The sequence below is a fragment of the Heterocephalus glaber genome, unplaced genomic scaffold, assembly GCF_053883595.1.
Source record: "Heterocephalus glaber isolate CG9 unplaced genomic scaffold, H.glaber_assembly_v1.0 deba00000943, whole genome shotgun sequence".
NCBI lineage: Eukaryota > Metazoa > Chordata > Mammalia > Rodentia > Bathyergidae > Heterocephalus > Heterocephalus glaber.
The window spans coordinates 7,220,478-7,244,077 of record NW_028258175.1 but is presented as its reverse complement, the minus strand read 5'-3'; the positions used below and the strand labels follow the sequence as shown (position 1 = coordinate 7,244,077).

The 23,600-nt window shown below is 53.8% G+C and overlaps 1 protein-coding gene and 1 non-coding gene across 3 annotated transcripts; one reads left to right on the top strand and one right to left on the bottom strand.

The window, feature by feature from the left end:
- The first annotated feature begins 1,928 nt into the window (after positions 1 to 1,928).
- Sdr42e2 (short chain dehydrogenase/reductase family 42E, member 2) lies at positions 1,929 to 17,936 on the top strand. 2 transcript variants are annotated; one of them, XM_021237520.2, is made up of 12 exons: positions 1,929 to 2,023; positions 2,868 to 3,421; positions 3,807 to 3,902; positions 5,740 to 5,797; positions 6,271 to 6,389; positions 7,024 to 7,099; positions 9,492 to 9,574; positions 11,466 to 11,603; positions 12,055 to 12,120; positions 13,801 to 13,864; positions 15,159 to 15,232; positions 17,678 to 17,936. In XM_021237520.2, the coding sequence occupies exons 2-12, from the start codon at positions 2,903 to 2,905 to the stop codon at positions 17,930 to 17,932; spliced, it is 1,548 nt and encodes a 515-aa protein (XP_021093179.1). In that variant the 5' UTR covers positions 1,929 to 2,023; positions 2,868 to 2,902; the 3' UTR covers positions 17,933 to 17,936. The 2 variants fall into 2 exon arrangements, with proteins under 2 accessions (XP_021093179.1, XP_021093178.1); XM_021237519.2 differs by lacking the exons at positions 15,159 to 15,232; positions 17,678 to 17,936 and having other exon boundaries at positions 12,055 to 13,935.
- Positions 17,937 to 22,567: 4,631 nt separating this feature from the next.
- Trnal-uag (transfer RNA leucine (anticodon UAG)) lies at positions 22,568 to 22,649 on the bottom strand. The gene has a single exon. It is a non-coding gene; the product is annotated as a tRNA-Leu (tRNA).
- Positions 22,650 to 23,600: the final 951 nt, after the last annotated feature.

Genomic DNA, 23,600 nt, shown 5'->3' with positions numbered 1-23,600 from the left:
TATAAATGTATCAAATTGTTTAAAAACACTCGGTTTACTAAGGCTGGACGAGCTCTGCTTGGCCAGCCTCTGTGCCATGCCCAGGGAGACTGCAGTGACCAGCACAGTGCTAGAGTGAATCTCAGCTGGGTCATCTTGTACACCTGCAGTTCTGTGATGGTTGTGCTGGTGCTGTCCATAGCAAAGTACCACTGACAAAAGGGCTGAAATAATAGAAGTGTTGTCTCCCGGTTCTGAAGGCTGAAGTTCAAGATCAAGGTGCCAGCAAAGCCATGCTCCTCCTGAAGGCACAGGGAGGGATCTGTTCCAGGCTTCTTGCTTCTAACAGTTCCTGTATGGATGGCAGCATAGGCTCCGATCTTTGCATAATGCTCTCCCCGTGTGCACGACTGTTCCTGAATTTCCCCTTTACTAAGATACCAGTCATGCTGGAAGAGGAACCCACCCTACTCCACTATGGCTAATCTTAACTGATTACATCTGCAGTGACTCCATTTCTAAATAAGATGACATCTGAAATACTTGGGTTGGGACTTCAGTGTGTGAACTTTATGAGGGACACAATTCAACCCGAGCCAGCTGTGATGTAAGTGATGCTTCTCCTTGCAAGACGACAACAGCAGCTGGAACTGGGGAATATGAATCCTCCAGTCCTGCTGGTGGCAGAGGGAAAGGCGGGTCTTTGTGAATGGAGCGATGGGCCAGAGACCCGGGCTTGTGAAGTGGTGAAGCAGAGTTCAAATCCTAGTCTCCTTTACAATGATCATTGCTGCCACTGGTTGAGCACCACAGGACAGGCACCGTATCCTGCATTTGGCAGGTAAACCATACACTTGCAACGCCATGCTGTGAAGTAGACACCACTTCCAGTTCATAGATGAAGAAACAGCCTTGTAGCTGTCCAAAGACACAGGATGGAAGTGGCAAAACCAAGATTTAAAACCAGGCACGACCTTGTACCCACTACACTCTGAGCCCCTCTTTGGCTCCTGTTCCCCGTCTCTAAAATCGGGCTAAAACAGAATGGTGAGGATTGAAAAGAAACCTGACCATCTGGCACACAGCATAAGCAAGCGAGGATCTTCCCACACCTATGCCCACAGAGCACGTTCACCAAGTGGCCATTTTTCAGTCGCCCTCTTCAAGCCAAAGTGACTGGGTCCCCGTTCTCAGGTTCTGCTGCTCTGTGGTAGCAGCTGCTCGGGTGGGTCCTGCCTGCCCCTCTGCTACGGCCACTCAAATATGAACCTTCTGGGGATGGTGGGACATCGGGTCCCCAGCTCAGGGGAAAGGCCAGCACTAAAGAACTACCCATTAAAAGAGAAACAATGGAATGATGAATGGATGAACAGAGATGGGCAGAAGAATACAGGACAGGAAGCGTAGACGGAGGGGAGAAAGGAAGAAAAAGTTATGTAACAAACTGCATGAGTGGAAGTTTGGCTGGACAGGTGGAAGGATGAGGGAGGAGGGAGGGGAGGGCCAGGTGGAACAACAGACTGGAGAAAGGATGATGGACGCACGGGGGAAAGTCTGAAGTGACAGCGGCAAAGACGGGAATGCGGGATGGAGGGGTGGGCGGATGGCCAAAAAGATTAGTAAGAGCGGAGTGGAGGGTGGATGAGGAATGGATGCATACAGAGGTGGATGGAAGAACAGGTGGAACAGTGATTAGATGGGAAGAGGAAAAAGGAAGCGGCGAGGAAGAGGAAGGGAGGCCGGCTGAACAGAGGGACGGCCGGCCGGCGGGGAGGATGCATGGTGGGTGGGTGGAGGAAGAAACGCGTTTCCTGGGTCCTGGGGGGGGGGGGGGGCACGCAGCGCCTCCGCGGCTCCCGGTGACGGCCTCGGGCGGGCGAGCAGGATGGGCGGTCCCGGTCCCCGCCGCGCCCCGCCCAGCCCCGCCGCGCCCCGCCCCGTCCTGCCGGAGCTGGGGCGGCCCGGAGGCTCCAAGCGGCACCGAGACCGAGACCGCGGCGGCGCGAGGAGCACTCAGCTTCAGCTTCGCGGGAGCGCGGGCCAGGTGAGCGCGGCGGAGACGCGGCCGGCAGGGCGGGCGGGGAGAAGGGCGAGCCGGGACGACGCCCCCACCGGACCTGGCCCGCCCTGCCACCGACCCTCCCTGTCCTCGCACCAAACCCGCTTTGGGGTCCCGAGGACCTGGATCGGGCTGAGCCATGTACTGTAACGCCCAGCACCGTTCCCTAACCTTCCCTGTGCCTCAGTTTCCACCTCTGGATGATGGGAACTGAACGGTAGCTTGTACTACCCTGGGGACTGCCACGTCCGTCCGGGGTCAGCCCTGCGACACCGAGCAGATCCAAGAGATTTTGTTCATTTAGCAGCTGTGGCGACCCAGGCACTGTGCTAGGTGCTGAGGACGCGAAACAACAAACCCCGCGCGAGGCTTGCGTTCTAGTTGGCAACGCTCTTTGGCATCTCTTCAGGCTACTTGTGAGGTAGACGGAGCAGCCGACGTAGTCTAGACCCCTATTACAGCTGTGGATACTGAGGGGCAGTGAGGTTTGGGGTTCCTTGCTGCCTGGCGCAGTACAGGCCTGCACACCTGTAAACCAGCATTTTGGAAGTGAGACAGGAAGATTGTGAGTTTGAGCCCAGCCTGGGCAATTTAGTGATTTAGGAAAACCCTGTCTCAACCTTGTGATCCTCCTGCCTTAGCCTCCCAGAGTCCTGTGATCACACACTTGGCTTACAGCGGAGGTTCTTGAGGTTCCAAAAGGGTCAAGTCCACTGGGAGCTTGGCGGGTCTCCAGTTTCCACCTGGAATTCCCTTCAGTCTCAGGGGTTCATCATCTCTATGACTTGAGCCAACTCTAAAGCAGTCTTTCTTCTGTCTTTCCCCGCAGGTGGACAGTTTGTGGCCTGCATGGCTCTGTAGAGGATGAAGCCCAGCCCCACAGGCTCCTCCCCAGAGACCTGCAGAGCTGCAGGCCAGGACGAGAAGAGCTGCCCTGTCTGCCAGGCCTGGGGAGGGGTCTTAGGTCCAGGCTCTGGCTTGAGGTCAGGGCCGGGGCCCAGGCCCGGTGTGGTTCTGGGGTCTGGGCCAGGACCTGGTGCTGTTTTGGGGCCAGGATCTGGGTTGGTACCCAGTCCAGGAGCTGCCCCGTTACCTGAGCCAGAGTCTAGGTCAGTGTCTGGGCCAGGAGCAGGGCCTGGGGCCAGGCGAGGCTCTGGGTCTGGACCCAAACCCGACGAATCGACAACCCCAGCACCAGCAGCAGGGCAGAAGACGCAAGCCAAGCCCGGACAGGCCCCCAGGCGGAAGGTTCTGGTGACCGGAGGAGGAGGCTATCTGGGCTTCAGCCTGGGTTCCAGCCTGGCCGAGAGAGGCACTTCTGTCGTCCTGCTCGACCTCCGCAGACCCCAGTGGGAGCTGCCCCCGAGGACTGAGTTCACCCAGGTGCAGGGGCCGCGGGGTGGGCAGGGTCAGTGTGAAGCCAGTGGTGGAGTTTAGGGTCACAGGCTGTGGAGCGACATCTGTTCGTCCCTCCTGGGCAGCCGCAGTCACAGCCCTATGTCCCTGGGCCTCGGTGTCCCCACGCACAGGAAGGGACAGTGACAGCACCTGCTGTCCGCGGGTCTCATGGAGAGTTCCTCACCTTGTGCGCGGGAAACACCTAGCCCAGTCCCGGGCCTGGAGTGCAGACAGTGACACCCGCTGGTCTTTCTGGGCCTTCACATGCTGGGCGGAGTCGGCCCGGGGGGCCACCTCCGGGCTGGGACACGGGGCGTCACTGTCTCACTTTGCTTGGAACCTGACCCTCACCCCGCTTCTTCTGTTTCAGGCTGACGTCCGAGATGAGGAAGCTCTGTACCGGGCCTTGGAAGGGGTGGACTGCGTCTTCCATGCGGCCTCCTGTGGGATGTCCGGTGCTGAGAAGGTGGGGCTGTGGCGGGTCTCGGGGGGAGTTGAGTGGTTCTGCCCATCGTGCCATGCAGTGTGTTCCTTGTTGCTCTTCTCCTCCTCCAGGGAGGACTTGGGCTCCTCCTAGCCTGCAGTCCACACCAAGACACCAAACAGCACTTCTGCCACTTTCTGTTATAACCCAGGGCAGGTTACCCACTCAGAGCCTCTCCTTCCTCACTGGAAAAGTGAAGGCAGGACTATGCATGTCACAGACTTTCCACAGAGCAGCGTGACCATCTCATATCAAAACGTACATACATCTTCGACTCGGAAATTACACAGATCAGCTGGGTGTAGTGGTGCAGGATTTTAATCCCAGCACTGTGGGAGGCTGAGGCGGATCAAAGTTAGACCCTGGCTTGGGTAATTTAGCCTGTCGCAAAATTTAAAAATGAAAAAATGGGCTGGAGCTATAACACAGTCCAAAGTCCTAGGTTCAATCTTCAGTAACTGCTTTTAGAAAGAAAAGAAATTGCTGGGCTGGGGATTTAGCTCAGTGGTTCCACCACCTGCCTCACAAGTGCAAGGTCCTGAGTTTGATCCCCGGTACCAAAAAAAAAAATTAAAAAAAAAAGAAATTGCACTGATTTATATATTTATGACATTACTTCTTAATAACAAAACACTAAAAATAACATAAATGTCTATCATTTGGGAACTATTTAAATAAATTGTGAGATGAATCAATACGTGTTGATAACCGCAATCATCAGGGTACAAGACAGTGTTTGGTGTCCTTCTGTTTTGTTTTTAGTTTTGTTTTAAGAAAAAGGGAGGGCATGATTACCTGTGTACTGTACTCACAGGGGCCTGTGTGCTGATTGGTTTTTCTTTCTTTTTGGTTGCTGGGGGTGGAACTCAGGACCTCACACATTCTAAGGATGCGGTCAACCCCTGAGCTACACTCACAGCCATGTGCTGCCGTAACAAGCCTACATCATCTCTGAAAACACACTGGTAACAGTGGTTGCCTCTGTGGAGGGAAAGGAAGACGGAATCAGGAGTGGGAGGGAAACTTCCTCTTCACCGGATAAATTTTATTGTTTGAATTATTTTTAACCTGTCGCCATATTACCTATTAAATAAAAAGCACTACAATGAGAATAAATATAGTTTAAAAAATAAACGTAAAAGCCAGGCATGGCTGCACACGCCTGTGATCCCAGCACCTTGGGAGGCTGAAGCAGGAAGATTTCAAATTTGAGCCAGCCTGGGCAACTTAGTGACTTAACAAGACCCTGTCTCAGAATAAAAAATGAAAAGGGGCTGGGGATGTAGTTCAGTGGGAGACCCTGAGTCCAGTCCCCAGTACTGAGTAAATAACTAAGCAGCCGTCTCCCAGTGGTGTTGGAAGGATTGACTGAGACGGGGTCGGCACGCCCTCACGCTCCCCTTGGCCCGTGGGCACATCACAGTAGAGCAGTCGCTCTGGTTTTTACACCCAAGTCCCCTCACCAGAGCAGCCTTCACAGTTTCGCTGTGTCCGTTTTACAAGATGAAGAAATCAGACTTTGAAAGCAGGAAAATGATTCAACCAGTGTTGGGTCTCATTTGTGTGCCAAGCCCCTTTCTGAGTGCCCAGGCGTCTCATTGAATCCTGCCGACCACCCAGGGCTCAGGCCTCCCTGTGCCAAAGGCAGCTGAGGGCCAGGCGCGGCAGAGCTGGGAACCCTCACTGCAGCAGGCCTCCCGGCACCTGCCTCTGAGCTGGACATTCTGCCACCCTGCCTGCCCGAGCCTACGCCCAGCCTCTGAGGCCAGTGACAGGCAAGAGACAGCATCATGGCTTCCTACCCCCATTTGTCTTTTAGCTGCAAAAAGAACAGATTGAGTCTATAAATGTTGGAGGCACCAAGCTAGTGATCGATGGTAGGTGCTCGCGTGACCTGAGGGTGACTGGTTGTGTGTGCTTCTTCCTTCTGTCCCTCTCCTGCCCTGGCCGGGCCTGCACCCCCGTGTGCGGACCTGCCTTGTCCTGCACTGTTTCTCTCGGACTCCAGATTGCCTGTTTTCTATGTCCCCACTGAGTGAGACTTTCTTCTGACCTGTGCCTGGCAGGGCAGCTCAGAGATCAGAGCCACACTGGGAAGGGAGAATAAGCAGGCCTGGTCCCCAGGGCTCCACAGCTCAGGGACTCAACCCACACCCCAGGTTAGGGAGAGCATTCCCTCCCCCGGAGCTGGATTCCAGCGCCTCCTGAGGGGCTGGGCTGGGTGTTGAAGACCAGAGAGAGACAGATGGGTTCGCACCTTCTCGGCTGACTTTCTGCTTGCGCTCAGCCTTTGTGCGTGTGCCTGTGTGTGCACATGTGTGCAAGCTGTTGTGTGTACCTGTCGCTGCAGTCTGTGTCCGCCGGCGGGTTCCGAGGCTCGTCTACACCAGCACTGTCAATGTGGCATTCGGGGGGAAGCCCATAGAGCAGGGTGATGAGGACTCCGCGCCATACTTCCCACTGGACAAGGTACCGGCTCCGGGAGGGATGGGCGTGGCCATCAAAGCGTAGGGGTGGGTAGGACCAGGGTCTGTCTCACAATTCAGGGTGAGCCCCAGCAGGAAAAGACCCCCAAAACTGGGGAGCACCAGCCTACTTCTGTTTCATCCTGTCATGCCTGGAGACAGACCTGACTTGAACCCCAGCCTGGCGCTTTTGAGCTGGGTGACCCTGAGCAAGTGACTTCCCCTCTCTGCAGCTCCAGGTCATCATCTGGGCATGAGAGCACCTGGCGGTGGTGGGGGGGGCGGGGGGGGGTGTTTCGGGAGAGCAGGAAATGAGATAATCCGTGTGGAAACACCCCAGGGACACTAGGTCAGCAGCAGCTTCACAGGACAAGTGCGGGCTGGCCAGAGCGTCCCTGAGTCAAGGTCACCGTGCCTTTCACGCCCAGGGGCCTCTGCTGTGGCTCTGGACGGAGATTCCATGTCCTTCCACACGGAGGCCAGGCAGGATGTGGGGTGTAGGACTTGGCTGTACTGCAGCAGGCATGCACATGGCCTGAGGGGAGAGGGTAGCCCTGGGCCAGGCTGCGACAGGGCACAGTTGTCCACAACACTGCTGACCCTGGGCTGGTGGCTCTGTTCTCCCTGTCCTCTGCTAGCACATGGACCACTACTCCCGAACCAAAGCCATCGCCGACCAGTTGACCCTGATGGCTAACGGGACTCCTCTCCCAGGTGCGTGAGTAAGTAGGCCCGCCACGGCCGGCAACCTGCCCTGCCCACTGCCCTCCCCCAAATATATGGTGCCTGCAGTTTTTAACCAGTAAGCGTCTGAGGCCCAGCTTCCTCCTAAGGGACAGCTCCCCAGGGCCTTAGCCACGCATTGTTCCAAACACTGAGCACCTGCTAAGTCTCTCTCCCACCAGGGAGGCAGCCCGGGGTGAGCAGGCTGGGTCTCTGCCCTGAGGTTGCTCATGCTCTGGTAGGAAGAGACTGAGGCTGACCCAGGGCTAGTCCTCTTTTCTGTCTCAGGAGAGTAGACCCCACTGTAGGGGTCCTCCCTACACGAAAGAGTAGAACAGTGTGAATATGGACAAAGCGGTAGCTCTTTGGAAGGGCTGTACAGTGAGAGAGCTTAAAGCTTAACCTTGAAAAGCTTTCCAGAAAGATTGGCCTCGACTCCCTTCCTGGCTTATCCCTTGTGATGACAGAGACGTGATCACAGAGTACGAACAATCCACTTCATTCCAGACCCAATTTTGCACGCTAATTTTATACAGAACTTCATTCGTCATAGCATCCCCATGAGGGGTACCTTAGGTATCCCTGACCTTCTAAACTCAGGAGTCAAATGCACCCAAATAAGTTCCTTGCTATCTAAATTATCAGTACGTGCTTTCTGAAATTCAGAAAGTAAAAAGAATTAGACAACTGGTTTTCCTTTTATTATCAAAACTATCCAGGGGTGGGGATTTAGCTCAGTGGTTCTGCCGCCTGCCTCGCAAGCACAAGGTCCCAAGTTCGATCCCCGGTACCAAAACAAAAAACAAAAAACAAAAACTATCCAACTTTGGGAGCCAAGTGGATTTGGAGAGTGAGGGATGCTTGAAATTATAAGCCCCAGTTCGAAGGTGAGAAAACCGTGAGTGAGTAACTGATGTAACCCAAGGTCACATAGCTATTAGGTGGCAGAGCTGGGATTTGAACCCCAGGGTAGTCTAACACCAGACCCTGGGTCTCAACCACTGTGCTCGGCCATAGGTATGGAAGAGCAGGTCCCTGAGTATGGGCTGTTTCCCTGTAAGTGTCCCTCGCCCCATCACCCTGGGCCAGTCAGGCCTTGACCCCGGTCCCCGTGGGAACATCCCGTTATGTTTTCCCTGGGTTTTGACATTGTGCAGTTGAACTTCCTTCTCTACCTGGAACCTCCCCAGCCAGGCCAGACCACAGGCTGCGTGCTAGACACCTAATCTTCTGGCTTAGAATTATTTATATGAACATCCTCAGCTTTCCATGGCCAGGACAGTCATGGATACCCTGGGTCCAGCCCCTCTGTGACGTGGCGGCCCAGTGCCCCACCAGCCACTGTCAGCGGCAACCTGATCCTCCTCCACCATGCTCCAGAGACCCAGAATTTAGACTTAGCTGCAGGCTGTTTACAGAGGCACTCACACGATACCTGCCTTCCAGGAGTTCAGCATGGCCATCTGGGGTGACTTCTACTCCCTGCGACCCAGGCTGGTCCCTGGGGCAGCCCCTCTAACTAGGAACCCAAAAGAAAGGTCCCAAGTCCTGGTTGCAGCCAGTGTGGTTGTGTTCTGTCTCTGTCTTCGATTGTCCTGTGGCTACCACATATGTGGTGGCTTAAAACAACAGAAATTTCGTCTCTTTCCACCTGGGAGCTTGAGATGTCCTTAGGGCTGCTTTCCTCTGAAGGTTCTGGGGAGATCTTCCTTATCTCTTCCAGCTTCTGGCCCCAGGTGTTCTTGGGCTTGTGCCTGCAGACCTGCACTCCCTGCCTCATCTTCCCAGGGGCTCTCCTCTTCTCTGTCTCTTCTGAGTCTATATAAGGACACTTGTCACTGGATTTAAGGCCCTGCTGGACAATCTCATCTCGAGATCCTTTTTTTTTTTGGTACCGGGGATCGAACTCGGGTCCTTGCTCTTGCGCAGCACGAGGCGAAACCACTGAGCTAAATCCCTGACCCGACCCCCCCACCCCCACCCAGCTTATATCTTGAAAGAAGGGAACTTACATGAGAAGGATGTGGCGTAGCTTTGGGAAAACAGACTTCCAGAAATATGACCACCAGGGCTGGGGCCGCTCAAGGGACCTGGTGGCAGGAGCTGACAACTAGTCTCCTTAGGGAAAATCCTCTCCTAGGATTTTGGGTCCCGGTGTCAATGATGCTCAGAGTCACTCCTGGGTGTGAGCATCCCATGGGCGCCATCTTGATGGCCAGCCCCCCAGGACCTTGTGCAGCAAGAGAAGGGCTCCCCATTGGAAGGTGGGATGCCAGCAGCAGAGCATGGCCTACACTGGCCTTTCCATACCCAGTAAGGGCCAGAAGGTACAGACAGCCTACGCGCCCTCTCCCGGCCCCTGACCACCCCCCTTGTGTCCTAGGAGGAGGGACTCTTAGGACCTGTGTCCTCCGGCCCCCAGGGATTTACGGCCCCGAAGAGCAGAAGCACCTGCCCCGAGTTGCGGTATGTTGTCCCAGCCTTCTGGGACCTGAGGGGGAGGAGCCAGCCCATGGGGACCGAATGGGTCTGTAGGCAGTTTCCTGAGGCTGAGACCCTTGGTTCGTGGAGCCATCCCTGCCCCCAGGAGTCCATGGACCCTTCAGGCCTACCAGGAGCAGAGCTCTTGGTGTGGACCAGTCAGGCCTGCACCATGAGGGGACAGAGAGAATCCGTCACCTCCATTCCCGTGTGGGCTCCCTGAGGGCTGGGGCTCTTGTCATTCAAGGGTCTCCAGAAAACTTCTTCCTTAAAAAAGAGCAGGGTGTTGGGAACATAGCTACACGGGTCTCTAGGCCCTGCCCTCACATTTCCCACATCCCGTCAGGGAGACAAAACGCAGTCTCCGCTCCAGTGTGGTGAGGGCTGTATAGAGGGAAGAATGGAGGGCTTCCTGAGGAGGTGATGCACCTATGCTGTTTGCAACAAGTGGAAGGGATCCACTGGGAACTGGGGCGGCAGAGAGAAGATGGCCGGCCACATAGAGGAGGCAGCTTGGGCACAGTCCTAGAAATGAGAACGTTCTTGGTCACCGTAGGAAGCAGCAAGAGGTCCCTGTGGCTGAATCTGATCTGGAAGCACAAGGTCATAGGGAGCCACGGAAAGTTATCAGGGGAGTGATCCTCTGGTTTGTAGTTTAAGAATATTCCTCCAGGGCTGGGGATTTAGCTCAGTGGTTTTACCACCTGCTGCGTAAGGGCAAGGACCCGAGTTCTATCCCCGGTACCAGGAAAAAAAAACCAAAAAAACAGAAGAATATTCCTCCACGAGGCCTTTATGTCTTTTTTTTTTTTTGGTACCGGGTATAGAACTCAGGACCTCATGCTTGCCAGCCAGGTGCTGTGCTGCTGAGCTACATCTCTGGCCCTTATGTCTATTTTTTTATTTTTAAAGTTGGCCAAGGGCCGGGGATTTAGCTCAGTGGTTTCGCTGCCTGCTGCGCGAGCGCAAGGACCTGAGTTCGATCACCGGTACCAAAATAAATAAATAAATAAAGTTGGCCAAGCTCTCAGGGAAGGTGGGGAGTCAACCTCAATGACTGCCCCCCATTTTTTCATGAGGCAGATATTTATTGAACTCTTTTATGTGCTCAGGACTGTTCTGGGGTGTTTTTTTTGGTACTGGGGGTCAAACTCAGGACCTTGTGCTTGCCACTGAACTAAATCCCCAGCCCTGTTCTGGGTTTTAGAACAGGTCAGTGGACCAGCAGGTGATTCCTGCCGTGCGGGGCTTCTGTTCTCACCTGAGGTGATCGATAATAGACAACAGACATGTGGAATTACAAGGTGCGCTGGCAGATGAGGAAGGTGGCTGAGTGGCTGTGACAGAGTGAGCACATGCAGGGCATCGGTAGGAGACAAAGTCACAGAGCAGCAGGCGCCTGACCAGGAGGGCATCCTGGCCATTGTCAGCGCTTCAGCTCTCAAGGTGGCAGGGTGGGGACCCCTGGAATGTCCCTAGCCGGTCTCTGACTTAGGATTGAAGTATCCCCTTGGCTGTGCAGAGCTCAGACAGCAGGGGCTGAGGGTGGACAGATGGGGAGCAGCAGTCAGGATGGCACCACGTGTCCAGGCAAGAGAGAGGGGTGGCCGTCAGCGGGGCGGGAGGTGGCGGGATTCTGGACAGATGTTAACAGTTGGGCCAAGTGCATTTGCAGGTGAGTTGTGTGTGGAGTGGGAGCAGGGGTGGTGGCTCTGAGGTTGTTAGACGACCCAGTAGAGATGGCGGGAGGGCGCCAGATACGCCAGCTGGAGGCAAAGCTCTAGCCTGGAGCCAGACTCAAGAGGCGCGAGCCTACAGAGGAGTGTAAAGCCATCCCGGCGTCCATCTGCATTTGCTGCCCTTCTCCTTTCACCAGAGCTATGTCAAGAAGAGGCTGTTCGTGTTCCGATTTGGGGACCGGAGGGCAAGGATGAACTGGGTCCACGTGCGCAATCTGGTGCAGGCACACGTGTTGGCGGCCGAGGCCCTCACCGCAGCCAAGGGCTACGTGGCCGTGAGTCTCCCACCTCCTCCTCACACCGCTGCAGGCCGGTAGCCCCGTCTCCGGGGGTCCCAGCCCCACGACTCTTGTTTTCTCCTTTCAGAAGCTGGCAGGATTGATACCTCAGGGCCCTGGGGTAAGGGTGGAGGCTTTTATAAAGCATCATCAGCTCTTCGCAGTGCTAGGTTGGTGTGCTGGCAAATAACAGCCACCAAATACTAAGCGCACGCACACACACACACGCACACACACGCACAATGAAGAAACTGGGGTACAGAAAGCTTGCGTGACTTCCTGTGGGTCACAACGCTTGTCAGTTTGGTGGCCCCAGAATGTACAGCGGCCTGTCCCTGTCCCTGGGCCTGGGGCTGCTCAAGAGGATGAGGGGTTGGAGCCATCAGAGGGGGGGGCCAGGCCGGCGGGCAGTCACCTCACGGTCCTTCTTCCCTCGTGTCCCCCGCAGAGTGGCCAGGCGTACTACATCAACGACGGGGACAGTGTCAACCTCTTCGAGTGGATGGCCCCACTGGTAGGTGTGGGGACACCAGCCCCTCTCACAGGGAGAATCTGGAGTCCCGTCTTCGGTCCCCTCACCTTCCCTGCTTCCAGAACAGTCCGAGCCCTCACCTTGGAACTGCCTGCTTCCCGATCTCTACTGGCTTCTGGCCCTCTGGGCCTTTTGTTGTTTTGTCCGTTTATTTGCCCTGCTAGGGATGGAGCCCAAGGACTTGCATATGCTAAACAAGGGATGCTAAGCAAGTGCTCTGCCCTTGAGCTTCATCCCCAGCCTGCCTGTGGGCTTTTGCTTGTGATCCACCAGCCTGGGTGTGGAGGCCCTGAAAGAGGTCTGAAGAAAGTGCCCAAAGCACAGAGGAAGGTGTTCAGGCCTGGGCTCCTGGGAGAGCTCTGGGAGAACTCTGGCTTCCTCCCTTAGTAGCCCACAGACTCCTGCAGGGCCCAGGTCTGCGCAGAAGGGGTAGAGCAGAAATCCCAGGCTGGAGGCCACCTCCCCCAGCTCACACATTCCCTCCTCAAAGTCGCCTTCCAAATGGGCTGAGCCAGCCTGATGTAGCCAGCAAGAGATTCTTGTCTCTGGCTCTGGTAACCTCCAGAGGTTTGGGTTTGTTTCGTTTAAATCACGAGTTTATGGAGATGTAACTCACAAACCATGCAATTCACCAATTTTAAGCATACAAGTCGGTGATTTTCAGTTTATTCAGAGTTGTCGAACGATTACCGTCATTAATTTTAAATCAAGTCATCATCCTCAGATAAACAAAACAAACCTGTATCTATCAGCAGTCAGTAACCCACCCCGAAGCAAGGACAAAGCTTTCTGTCTGTAGATTTCCTTAGTCTGGACATTTCCTGTAAATGGAAACATGCAATGTATGACCTTGTGGGTTTGCTTCTTTGCCTTAGTTTTCAAGTTTGATCTGTGTTGTGGCGTGTATCATGCTGTGTTTTAAATTTCATTCCATTTTATTGCCAAAAATATTCCATTCTATGGCTATATCACCTACTGTTTTATCTATTCGTCAGTTGATGGAAGTATGGGTTCTGCACTTTGGGGCTGCTGTGAACACTGTACATTTCTGTGGACCCATGTTTTCAGTTCTCTTAGATATATACCTTGGAGGGTTGCTGGGTTGCAGGTAACTCTAACCATTTTTAGAGGAACTACCAAACTCTTGTCTACAGGAGCTGCAGTATTTTGCATGTCCGCGCAGTGTAACAGGCTCCCTTTTCTCCTCATCCTGCCAACCCTTGCTATGATCTGCCTTTACGACCTGGAGAAGTTTTACGCCAGTGAGGAGCTCAGTTCATCCCTCGCAAGCCTGTCCCTTCATGCATCTCCTACCACCTTCTCACACTTACTAATGTTTCCCTTTAATAGAAAAGTCCATTCTAGAAAAATCAGACACGACTTAAGTGCCCGAGAGTGTCTTTAGGTGTGGGAAGATATAAATAATAATCAAATGATGTGAATGGTCCTGGGTTAAAAACCACCCACACACTCAGTTCCTACTCAAGTTGTCCAGAACAAGGAGTAAATTTCGAGACTGGTGGGGACGTGGGGCTGGCTTCAGGCTCTGCTCCTGTGGGCCAGTGGGGGGTCCTCGGCCAGGGCAGGTTACAGAAAGCAGGTGGTCTTTCCACGCCAGCCCCTGAGCAACCTGTTCTCATCTCAGACCATATTCCCTTGCAGTTTGAGAAGCTGGGATACAGCCAGCCCTGGGTCCAGGTACCTACTTCATGGGTTTACCTGACAGGTAAGGAGAGGCAGGTGTGTATTAGAGCCCACCGCGTACGAGGTACTATATATACACAGGCAAGCTTCATCTTATGTGAAACCCTGGGCCAGAACTAGCATCAGGCCAATGAGGCTGCAGGGCTCAGCATTGCCCGGCCCTACCCTGCACTTGAAGGAGCGCGTGCCTGAAAACTTAGCACCACAGGCACCGCCCCCCACCCCCACAGTTTTGGCCCTTGTTGAAGCCCTTTTCCATTTGCAAGGCCGACATGACTGGCCTGTTGTGCAGACTCGGAGATGTGAGTGACCTGCCTGCAAGGCCACAGTGAGAAAGTGGGAGAGGCAGCAGCTGGCTCCCTGTCCTGTGCTGGCAGGTGTCACACCAGGGGAGAGGAGAAGGGGCCCTGGGGCTGCCCTGTCCCCCAAGGTCATCCTGAAGTCAGGGCTGCTTTGGGCCACACGCAGGCTCCATTGTAACCCCAGATGACCCTCCTCACCCTGAAGGTCAGCATCTGGCCCCCGTGCCACCACTGTGCCCCTGCTGCAGTCCTCTAGTCTCACCCCCGCCCCAGCCTCCCTCCAGCTGGAGACAGAGTAGGCATCTGGCATGACCCATGTAGGGGACAGGTGGCCCTTGGTGGCTGTGTTCCTGGCATACCTCTGAGCATACCCGCTGTGTTTTCAACACACTGAGGTCTGGCCATTGCAAACAAGGTCTGTACACTTGTTCCCCGGACCTCTCTGGACAGAATTGTCACTGTGCAGTGACGGACCCACCTGGCCCCCAGCCACGGGGACAGTGTCCGCAGGGATGAAGCATACGTTCCCAGTTCCCGGCGTGCTGACTACAGCTCAGCCTTTCTCTGCCTCAACTGCACATTAACTGCACCTGGAGCTTTGAAACTAGAAAAGAAAAATATCAGCCCCGGCCACAGCCCCGGTGACCACAGGAGGGGATGGGAGGAAAGCATCAGTAGTTCTTAAAGAACACAGTGTGCGGCCCAGGGCAAGGTGCTGCTCCGAACTTGGTCCTTCCTGAGAGAGCACAGTGGAAGAGGAGCAGGACTTTCGATGATACCTCCAATCTGCTCAGATTTATTGAAGAGTCCTTTAATCTTACTATAGTAACTCAGTGCTCGCGGATCTGCTTCCCACCTGACCAGGCACCCCAGCATTTGCTGCTGGCTTAAGGGAATCCAATAATTTCTTCAGAGGGCCCCTAGAAAAACAAGTAATGCCCCAGTTAGCTTGTCCTCGAGGCCTCCCGAAGTCTGCGGAAAGTGAGATCCCGTCCCTGGCCCCTCTCCCTGCAGCCGCCACGCTGGAGTACCTGCACCTGGCCCTGAGGCCCTTCGGCAGCCTCCCCCTGCTGCTCACCCGCAGTGAGGTAAGTGGGCTCTGGGCCTCTCCCTTCCCTCCCTGCCCTTCTTCAGCCCGCACTGCCCTCTCACCCTTTATCTGTGGTCTCAGGACCTTACATGCGGGCCCTGACCCTGTGCCATCTCCTTTAGAATCCTCCCTGCTGGGCTCAGGCTCAGGCTGTGCCTCCCAGGGCTGAAATGTGACCACTCCAAGCCCATCTCTCCCCGATTCGCTGTGCCAGGTTAGCTTCTCAGAGGCAGGCTCCATGATCTTCACAATCGGCCCTCAGTACACACACATGTGCACACACTCAAGGCTTGGTGACTCTAGGCTCAAAGTTCATGCTTACTCTTCTCATAGCGATGATGCAGGTTTATACTTGCTTAGCACGTACAGTGTAAAGACAGGATTTGTTTTCTTTTCCGGAACCGGGAATCCAACTCAGGACCTTGTGCTTGGCAGGCAGACGTGGTGCCACTGAGCTAAATCCCTGGCCCAAAGAGAGTATGTTTTAATGTAGAATATAAACAGTAAAGCCATAGGTAGTGTCTGGGGTTATTTGCAAAAGCCTTTCAGGTCCACTCTCTCATTTATCCTCTCTGGTACCCTGCTGAATTAGGAAAGACCAAAATACTACCACCTCCAGTTTATGATGAGAAATTGAGCATTAGAGACATTGGCCACTTGTCTAAGGTGATACCATGCTGGGATTTGTTCAGATTCTAAATCCAATGCTCCTTAAGGGGGTGGGGGAGTCACTCACGATTTCGCCTCTGAGCCATGCAGACAGTAGAGAAGAGTGACAATAGTGACATCTTTCAGTGGTGATATGCTAGGCCCAGCCCTTTAGTGTCACTTAGTCTTCACTGCTACTCTGAGTTGTGGACCGTGTTATCGTGTCCTTTACGGAGGACATAGGACACACAGTGAAATAACCTGGCCACAGCCACTCGGGTGGTATCAGGATTCAAACCCACCCCTAAATGACTCCAAACTGAACCACAAGCTTCTAAAATGCAGCAGGAATCCCATCAGTGCAAAATAGCTGCCAAGATGCTGCTGCAATTGGTCAGGCAGGGACTTGACCCTCCTGTCTAGGCTGTGGATTTCCTTCTTCAGCTCAGTGGCTAAAGGATCTTAGCCACTGGGGAAGTTTTTTGGGCTGTGGCTAATGCGTCCCCTGCTGGTCAGTCTGAAGCACATCAACCAGCCCTGTAGCCTGATTTTATAGCTGGTCACTCATCATTTATTGAGCACCTACTTACTGTATGCCAAGTAATAGAGAAAAGATGACTTGGGTCCCTACCCCCAGGAGTTTCCAGTCCAAAGGGGAAGGCATCCCAGAAACCAGGCAATGCAATAACTATGATAAGAAGTACAGGGGAAGCTGTGAGGTGCTTCGCAGCACGTGCAAGGGGCCAGCTCTGAGGAAGTCTGGGAGGTCACGTGGTCGCATGTAAACCTGATCGCTGAGAACACTGAGCCAGGACCTGGTGTCTGGAGGCTCGATATGCATATTTCTAACTCAGCTGGAACAAGCCTACTGCCGCACTCCCCAAAGCCCTGCGCTGACCAGCGGGGCCAGAATAGACAAGAACTGGCCTCTCCCTTTCCCACTAAAGTGTCCAGGACGAGGGACCTGACAGCTTGGTCCCAGGGGCTGTTTCATCGCCACGAGAGCATCAAGCAGCCAGCACACTCTTCCCCAGGGTTCATCTGAGGAACGGGAAGAAATGAGTCCGGTCAGAGGGTATCTTCAGGCCTCGGCAAGGCAGCGAAGAACACAGGCTAGCATGTGACCCTCTGTGTGACTGTGGGCAAGTCGGTGCCTCTCTGATCTTCAGTTTCCAGATATGCAAAGAGGAAATGGTGCTATCTCAGGACAAAATGATGCAAGAAATGTAAAGGACTTAGCCAGGGTGAAACAGAGTATGTGGTCCACAACTGATAGCTGTCATTATTCGAATCCTGGAACCCAGCAGGCCCAGCCATCCGGTAGCAGGGAAATCCAACTCAGATTTTGGAGAGAATCCGCTCTTAGGGACGCTCAGTTAAGACAGCCAGCAGGGCCTGAAGGCTGTGCCTGAGGCCCAACCAATGGGTAGGAAGCCAAAGCCCTACCTTAGAGATAATTTTCCAGGGAGCCACACCCAGACCTCAGGCCTCCTGAGGTCCTCACCTAGCAGGGGCAGGAAGTGCAGAGGTGAGACCTTTGCTTCTTAGGGCACAGTGTGAATTCGGTGGGCCTGGAGAGACACAGAAGCCATCCTGGAGGCGGCGCCCTCCAAGGAAATGGAGATGTGAGAGAAGGGATGTAGGAAGTGCCCCCCTGATGAGGGCCTGGCCGCGGAGTTCTTTTGCATCTCCGAGTGACGGAGCGGCAATCTCTGCCCTCTCCTCTAAATAAAGAGGCAGAGGATGCCCGCCCCTCCAGCTAGCCCGGCCCTCGGCTGCCCCGCCTCTCCCGCAGGTGCAGTCCGTGGCCGTGACGCACACCTTCCAGATCAACAAGGCCCGAGCTCAGCTGGGCTACGCGCCAGACAAGTTCAACTTCGCCGACTCAGTGGAGCGATACTTGCAGTCCACTAGCCGAGAGCCCCGAGGGTCCGCAGCGCAGACACTCCTGCGGATGCTACTAGGGCTGCTGCTGCTGCTCGGTCTGCTCGGCCTGGCCTTGCACGTGCTAGGCCTGGAGCCTGCGCAGGCAGCGGTGCAGAGCCTCTGATCGCCCCCCACCCGGAGGTGGCTGCCCCGCCCCGCACACAATCGGGGTGCACCAGTGTCCCGGCCCCGCCCCGCCTGCCGGACTTGGCTGCGCCCCTAAGCCCTGGCCACGCCCCTGCACCCTCTGGACTTGCCTGCCCCGGATTTGCGCCATGGCCCCGCCCCTGGACACGCCTCCTGCCCGCCCCCTATCGGCCTGGTTGCTAACGAGGTGGCAGCCTCAAAGCGCGCTCCGCCTTCCAGGCCTTCTCCCCGCCTCTGCCCGGCCCCGCCCCACCCCACCCCTGCTCTTGAGCCACCCTAGATTTCTCTTTCCCTGACCCGCCTTGCTGCTCGCTACTAGGTTCAGGCCCTTCCCTGTTGCCTTTTATTCGGCCCTGGCCACGCCCACCCCCTCCCGCCCCGCCCCTTGGGGCCCAGGCGGCGGCGGTCTAGAACCTAGTTGTGGGATTGGCAGCCTTCTCGACCCTTCTCGCTGCCGCCCTGGCTTCTCTGGGCGTGTCCTGAGGTCCTGTCGAAATCTCGAGTTAGACTCACTTCAGTAACGTGGCGTTTGATCCGCCCACATGCTAATATTGTGGATTCACTCATTCAGACAGACCTCTGTTTGTAGCTGGAACTTGAAGAATCAGCAGAGACTCAGGGTCCTGCCCACCCCAGCTTGGCCTTTTTGGGACCCTGGTTTATGATTTTGGGGATTATTCAGCATAGTATACACAGGCTTCAGCACTAGAGAGGAATGAAAAAGGAAACGTGTGAAGAATTGGATGTCTCCAAAAAGTACCAATACGGTTAAAATGGGGAGAGGGAGTTTAATTGGTCGTATTTTGTGATGTGGTGTTGTTTCTATTTGTTATGTGAGGTAGAAGTGATCAGTGACCTTTAAGGGTTAAGACCACAGAATTTCCTCATCAGCCCTGCCCTCTGAAGCCACACCTCCCTCCGTCTGGGCGTCAACTGTGGGTACCAAGATAGCAGTGTATATCATTCCCGTATCTATGTCATACGATGCACACTTGTAATTGGCTGAGCAGAAAATGACCCCAGGCCTGCAGTGGAGAGGAGGAAAGGTACTAACAACCCTGGTAGCCACCACAGGGTGCGCTCCTCTCTGGTGAACAGGGCACACAGTTTGTGGAGGAGCAGAAAGCAATGCGTGCTTCTCTCTGCTAGGTGTGATTATATGTCTATATATAATTTGTTAAAAGATCAGTAATCTTTTATGTCTGTAATGCTAGAGTTTCATCTATATGATCTTATTTGAGTCTTGGGGTCACCCTTACAATAGGATTGATTATTGTCATCTTATTGATGAGGAAACTGGGGTTGTATCTACTTCAAAGAACAGATAGAGTGGGGTTACTGCTCTGAAGCAGGGATAATTTGGAGAAGCTGCCCCCTGCCCCCTGCCCCCTGGCCAAGACATCACACATGGTTATTTCTACTCTTCTGCACTCTTGGCCATGCCAGGGCCTGGAGTTGAACTCTGGGATCTATCTCAGTCTCTCAGATCCACAAACCTGGGACCATCTGAGGTTGGCAGTCCTTGGACTCTGTTTTCTTAGTAACATGGTTGCATCTAAACATCACCTCATCCCTTTCAGAACTTCCTCTCACTACCCATCTTGAGAAATCTGTTCTTAGGGCACGAAAACACAGGCTCACCTTATTCACATTATCTTCTATATACACATATATATTTTTCGAGACAGGGTCTTGCTATGCAGTTCAGACTGGCCTTGAACTCACTATGTAGCCTAGGCTGGCCTGGAACTCGCAGTGATCCTCCTGCTTCAGCCTCCTGGGTGCTGAGATCATCTAGATCTTGCACCTCCATGCCCGGCTTCATCTAGATCTTTTGTCTACCACCCAACCTCACCTTTTGAAAGCCAAAGCCAACCATCAGTTTCTTTGTTTTCTGGACTTCTCCAAGTCATCTCTTCCCTGAGGCTCTGGAAGTGAGACATTATTCTGAGCATGGGCACCACAGAGGTCATAGCACCCCAAGGAAGCTTCCTGCATCCTGCCCAAGGAAAGGGAGATGGAGCCTCCCCAACATACAAACGGAATTCTTGTGAGGGGTTAGAGACTGCCCCAGATAACCCATGAGGTTCTAAGTGGAAGAGAGTCCTAGCTTACTTGAAGGCACTAGGAGAAGCACCATGAATGGAGAAAAAGTTGTCACAGTGGGCAGCCCACGGTGACATAGAATGGAGCGTCAAGACAAACTTATAAGCTTTCCATTGTGGGCACAGAAGCTGTTCCCAAGTGTAGACCCAAGGCCGGGTGTCGAAAACATCAAGTCTCTCTCATCTTAAACCATTCTCCTGGCTGGGGATTTAGCTCAGAGTTTCTGCCACCTGCCTTGTAAGTGCAAGGTCCTCAGTTTGATCCCCTGTACCAAAAAACCCCCCAAAAACCCACAAACCATTGTTTCTAGGACTGAGGATGTAGCTCAGTGGTAGAATGCTTGCCTAGCATGTGTGAGGCCCTGGGCTCAGTCTCCACCACCTCAAAAAGAAAAATGCTTGAGGGCCGGCTATTTAGCTCAGTGGTTCTGCTGCTTGCCCAGCAAGTACAAGGACTCGAATTTGATCCCCGGTACCAAAAAAAAAGAAAAATGCATGTATATGTCCTCTCCCCACTCCCATTTGCTCCCCTGCTCCTGCTCCTGCTCCTGTTGTTTTCCCCACCTCTTTGTGACAAGATATTCACATTTTATTTATTTATTTTATTTGGTACTAGGAATCAAACTCAGGACCTTGCCTTTGCCAGGCAGGCACAACACCACTGAGCTACATCCCGGCCCAAGTTATTCATATTTATGTTGCCATTTCATCAAGTCATTTGAACATGGCCCTAATCAAGTTCATCAGTGACCTTATCCATGAATCGCAAACCCAGTGGGCATTTTTCACTCCGTACAGTACGCATCTTGTTAAGCCTCTTACCCTTCCCCACCATAGTTGGCTCCCTTCTCCTTGCAGCGTTTTCCTTGCTCTGTGACACCTCACCTGTTCCGCAGGGTCTGCAGCCTCTCCTTTCCTGCCTCCTTCACTGGCTTCTCTTCCACTGCCCTCCCCTTAAGATTACATTCTCAGGACTCTCAGCCTCTCCTCTCCTCTGAACTCTTCTTGAGGTGAATCCATCCGTTCTATGGCTTCAGTCTACAGCACCTCTCAAATTCGCGTTGTCTGCTCAGAGTGCTCTGTAATCTCCAGACTTCATTGTCCAGCCTCCTCCTCAACTCCGTGACCCACAGGCAGAATCAAACTGAACTCACTTGTCTTTTCTCAAACCTATTCTCTGTCCTTTATTCCATCTCGGGAGGTGAGAGGCAGCACCAGCCACCCAGTGGCCCAAGCACAGGCTGGGGCGCCACTCCGGACATGTTCCTCTCTCATGGCGTCCTCATCAGTGAGTTCTGTCAGGTCTGCCCTCAGCGGGACTCTTTGGCCCACCCCTGGGTCCTACACTCGGCCAGTACCAGGGTAGAGGCGCAGTCCTTTCTCCCTGACAACTGCAGTAAGCTTTGACTGGGACTTCCTGACAGGGAACTTTCTAAAGCCCGGATTGCCACATGCCATTCTCCAGCTTGAAACCCTTCCGTGGTTTCTCCTCACTCTCAGGATTGAGTTCAAAGTCGTAAGTCAATAGTCGAGGCCCCTTACCCACCGGTTTTGTTTTGCTTTTTCTTTGCATTGCTGGGAATTCGAGGCAGGTAGCTGGTAGCTGCCTCCCATTCGTCCACTTGTCTGCCCAGCGGCCTTAAATCGCCTCCAGTGCATCTCCAGTTCCCCAGGTGCTCAGGGTAAAATCCCCTCTTCCTGTCTTCACTGCTAGTCTCTCAGTTTCCAGTCCAGCTAAATGTCCCTTGCTGGCTTACCCTGGACCACATTAGAAGCTGCTCTGCGGATCCTGGGTGGAATGAAGGAAACTGCAACGTGGGCAGACACAATGGGCTGGACCCTGTGCCTGCCTGTTGAGTACTGTAGCTTCGGGATCAGCTGGGTTTCTGGCACATAGCTGGCTCTTCATAAATAGCTGTGGAATGAATGAATGAATGAATAAACAAACAAACAAACAAAGAGGAGCCTGTAAACCCAGCCTGGCGACCAAGTAGTGAATGGAAGAAGCTGAGACCTTAAGGTTGACGCCCCTAGGGGGCGGGACCCAGCTACCCCAGCCGCTCCACAATCACCTGACATGTTCTACCAACAGAGGCTTTAGGGGCATCACCCAAAGCCTGAAGCACCTCAGCAGGGGACTTTCCCTAACTCAAATTGTGATTACAATCACCCCACACTCCACCCCTAACTTTTGTCCTCCAGAGGCAAAGAGGTCCACTCCCTGAGGCCTCAAGCCCGGAAGCATTAAATTAAAGACCCAGGCATCCTGTTGGGAAGTTTTCAACAGTATCTCAGTTGCATTCCTCTGGGAAAAGGGGAGCAGTGTTAGCTTCTTTGCTTTAAAGAAATGGAATTGGTGCGTGAGAGGTTTGTGTACTGGGCTAGGGAGTGAGAAGGCTTGCTCTGCAGTTTCTTCCTCTTTTTCAATTAAAAAAAGAAAAAGCCTCAAAGAGAGAGGGAACCGAGCGAGAAGTTACGAGACTTGGAAAAATGAACCCATCCGGATGTGGCAGCGGTGGGATTCGAACCCACGCCATCGAAATGACTGGAGCCTAAATCCAGCGCCTTAGACCACTCGGCCACGCTACCTCCTGGTTGTACGTGGTTCCACTCAGAGACTGTTAATGTGACGACTCATGTGCCCGCGCTCCGGAAAGCCCGCCCCCAGGCAGGCGTCTCTGCCTGTCACCGCAGGGCACTGCTGTACGGTTTCCTCTGCTTTTGTGGCTGGCTGCAAGGAGTACAGCATCAATAAGCCATTTAAAAGGAAGGAATAGTTTGTAAATGTTAAGCATTAATAGCCAATCCTCACGTGCGTCTGCCGATTTGATTTTCGCCCTCTCCTTGGGCGTGAGGCTGCCCACGGCCGCCTGAGGGTGGTGTGGCGCTGTCACTTCCCCCCAGCCGGGCGGGGGTTCCGCGGGGAACCGGCGTTGCGGACTCTGCCCTCACTTCACATTGCTTCTGCGGCCCTGTGGCCTCGGGATGGGAAAACCATCGGTCCAGGGAGGCAATTCTTGCCTGCGCCCCAGATCCTTCGCAGGGGTGGCCTACCTCAGTCATCACTGTGATCCTATTTTACAGAAGGCACCTAAATAACATGCGCCAGGTGCCCAGCCAGGCTAGCATTCCCCAGCCTCCCAGGACCCAAGTTTTTCTACACAGACTAAGTGCTTTTTAGGAAAAATAGAGCACAACGCGACAAACCACTTCCCATCATTCATAATTGTTAATATTTTGCAGGCTTGCTTTAAATCTTTATAAGTTAACAAAAGAACACTAGATAAAATTCAAGTCTCTTGATAGTCTCAATTTCTATTCCTCTTCCTCCTGCCTCAGGAGGCTCAAGTCCTTCCAGTTTACTTTTTCCTGATGTTACCTTTAGATAGGACTATCCATTTCCTTGCGTGTTTAAGGAAGATAGCAAACAAAAGTCCAGGGCTCTAAAGACCATTGAGTAAGTGCATACAGTCACCAAGTAGCAACCCACTAAAGACGTCCGCATCCAAATCCCCGGAACTTGTGTGCTGCCTTGTGTGG

What these genes read in the sequence shown, in the direction of transcription:
- Sdr42e2 (XM_021237519.2), top strand. Translation starts at nt 2,903, where the DNA reads ATGAAGCCCAGCCCCACAGGCTCCTCCCCAGAGACCTGCAGAGCTGCA. An exon ending in CACCAAGCTAGTGATCGATG is followed by an intron (nt 5,798 to 6,270) that starts GTAGGTGCTCGC and finishes CTGTCGCTGCAG; the next exon opens with TCTGTGTCCGCCGGCGGGTT. An exon ending in TAACGGGACTCCTCTCCCAG is followed by an intron (nt 7,100 to 9,491) that starts GTGCGTGAGTAA and finishes CTTGTGTCCTAG; the next exon opens with GAGGAGGGACTCTTAGGACC.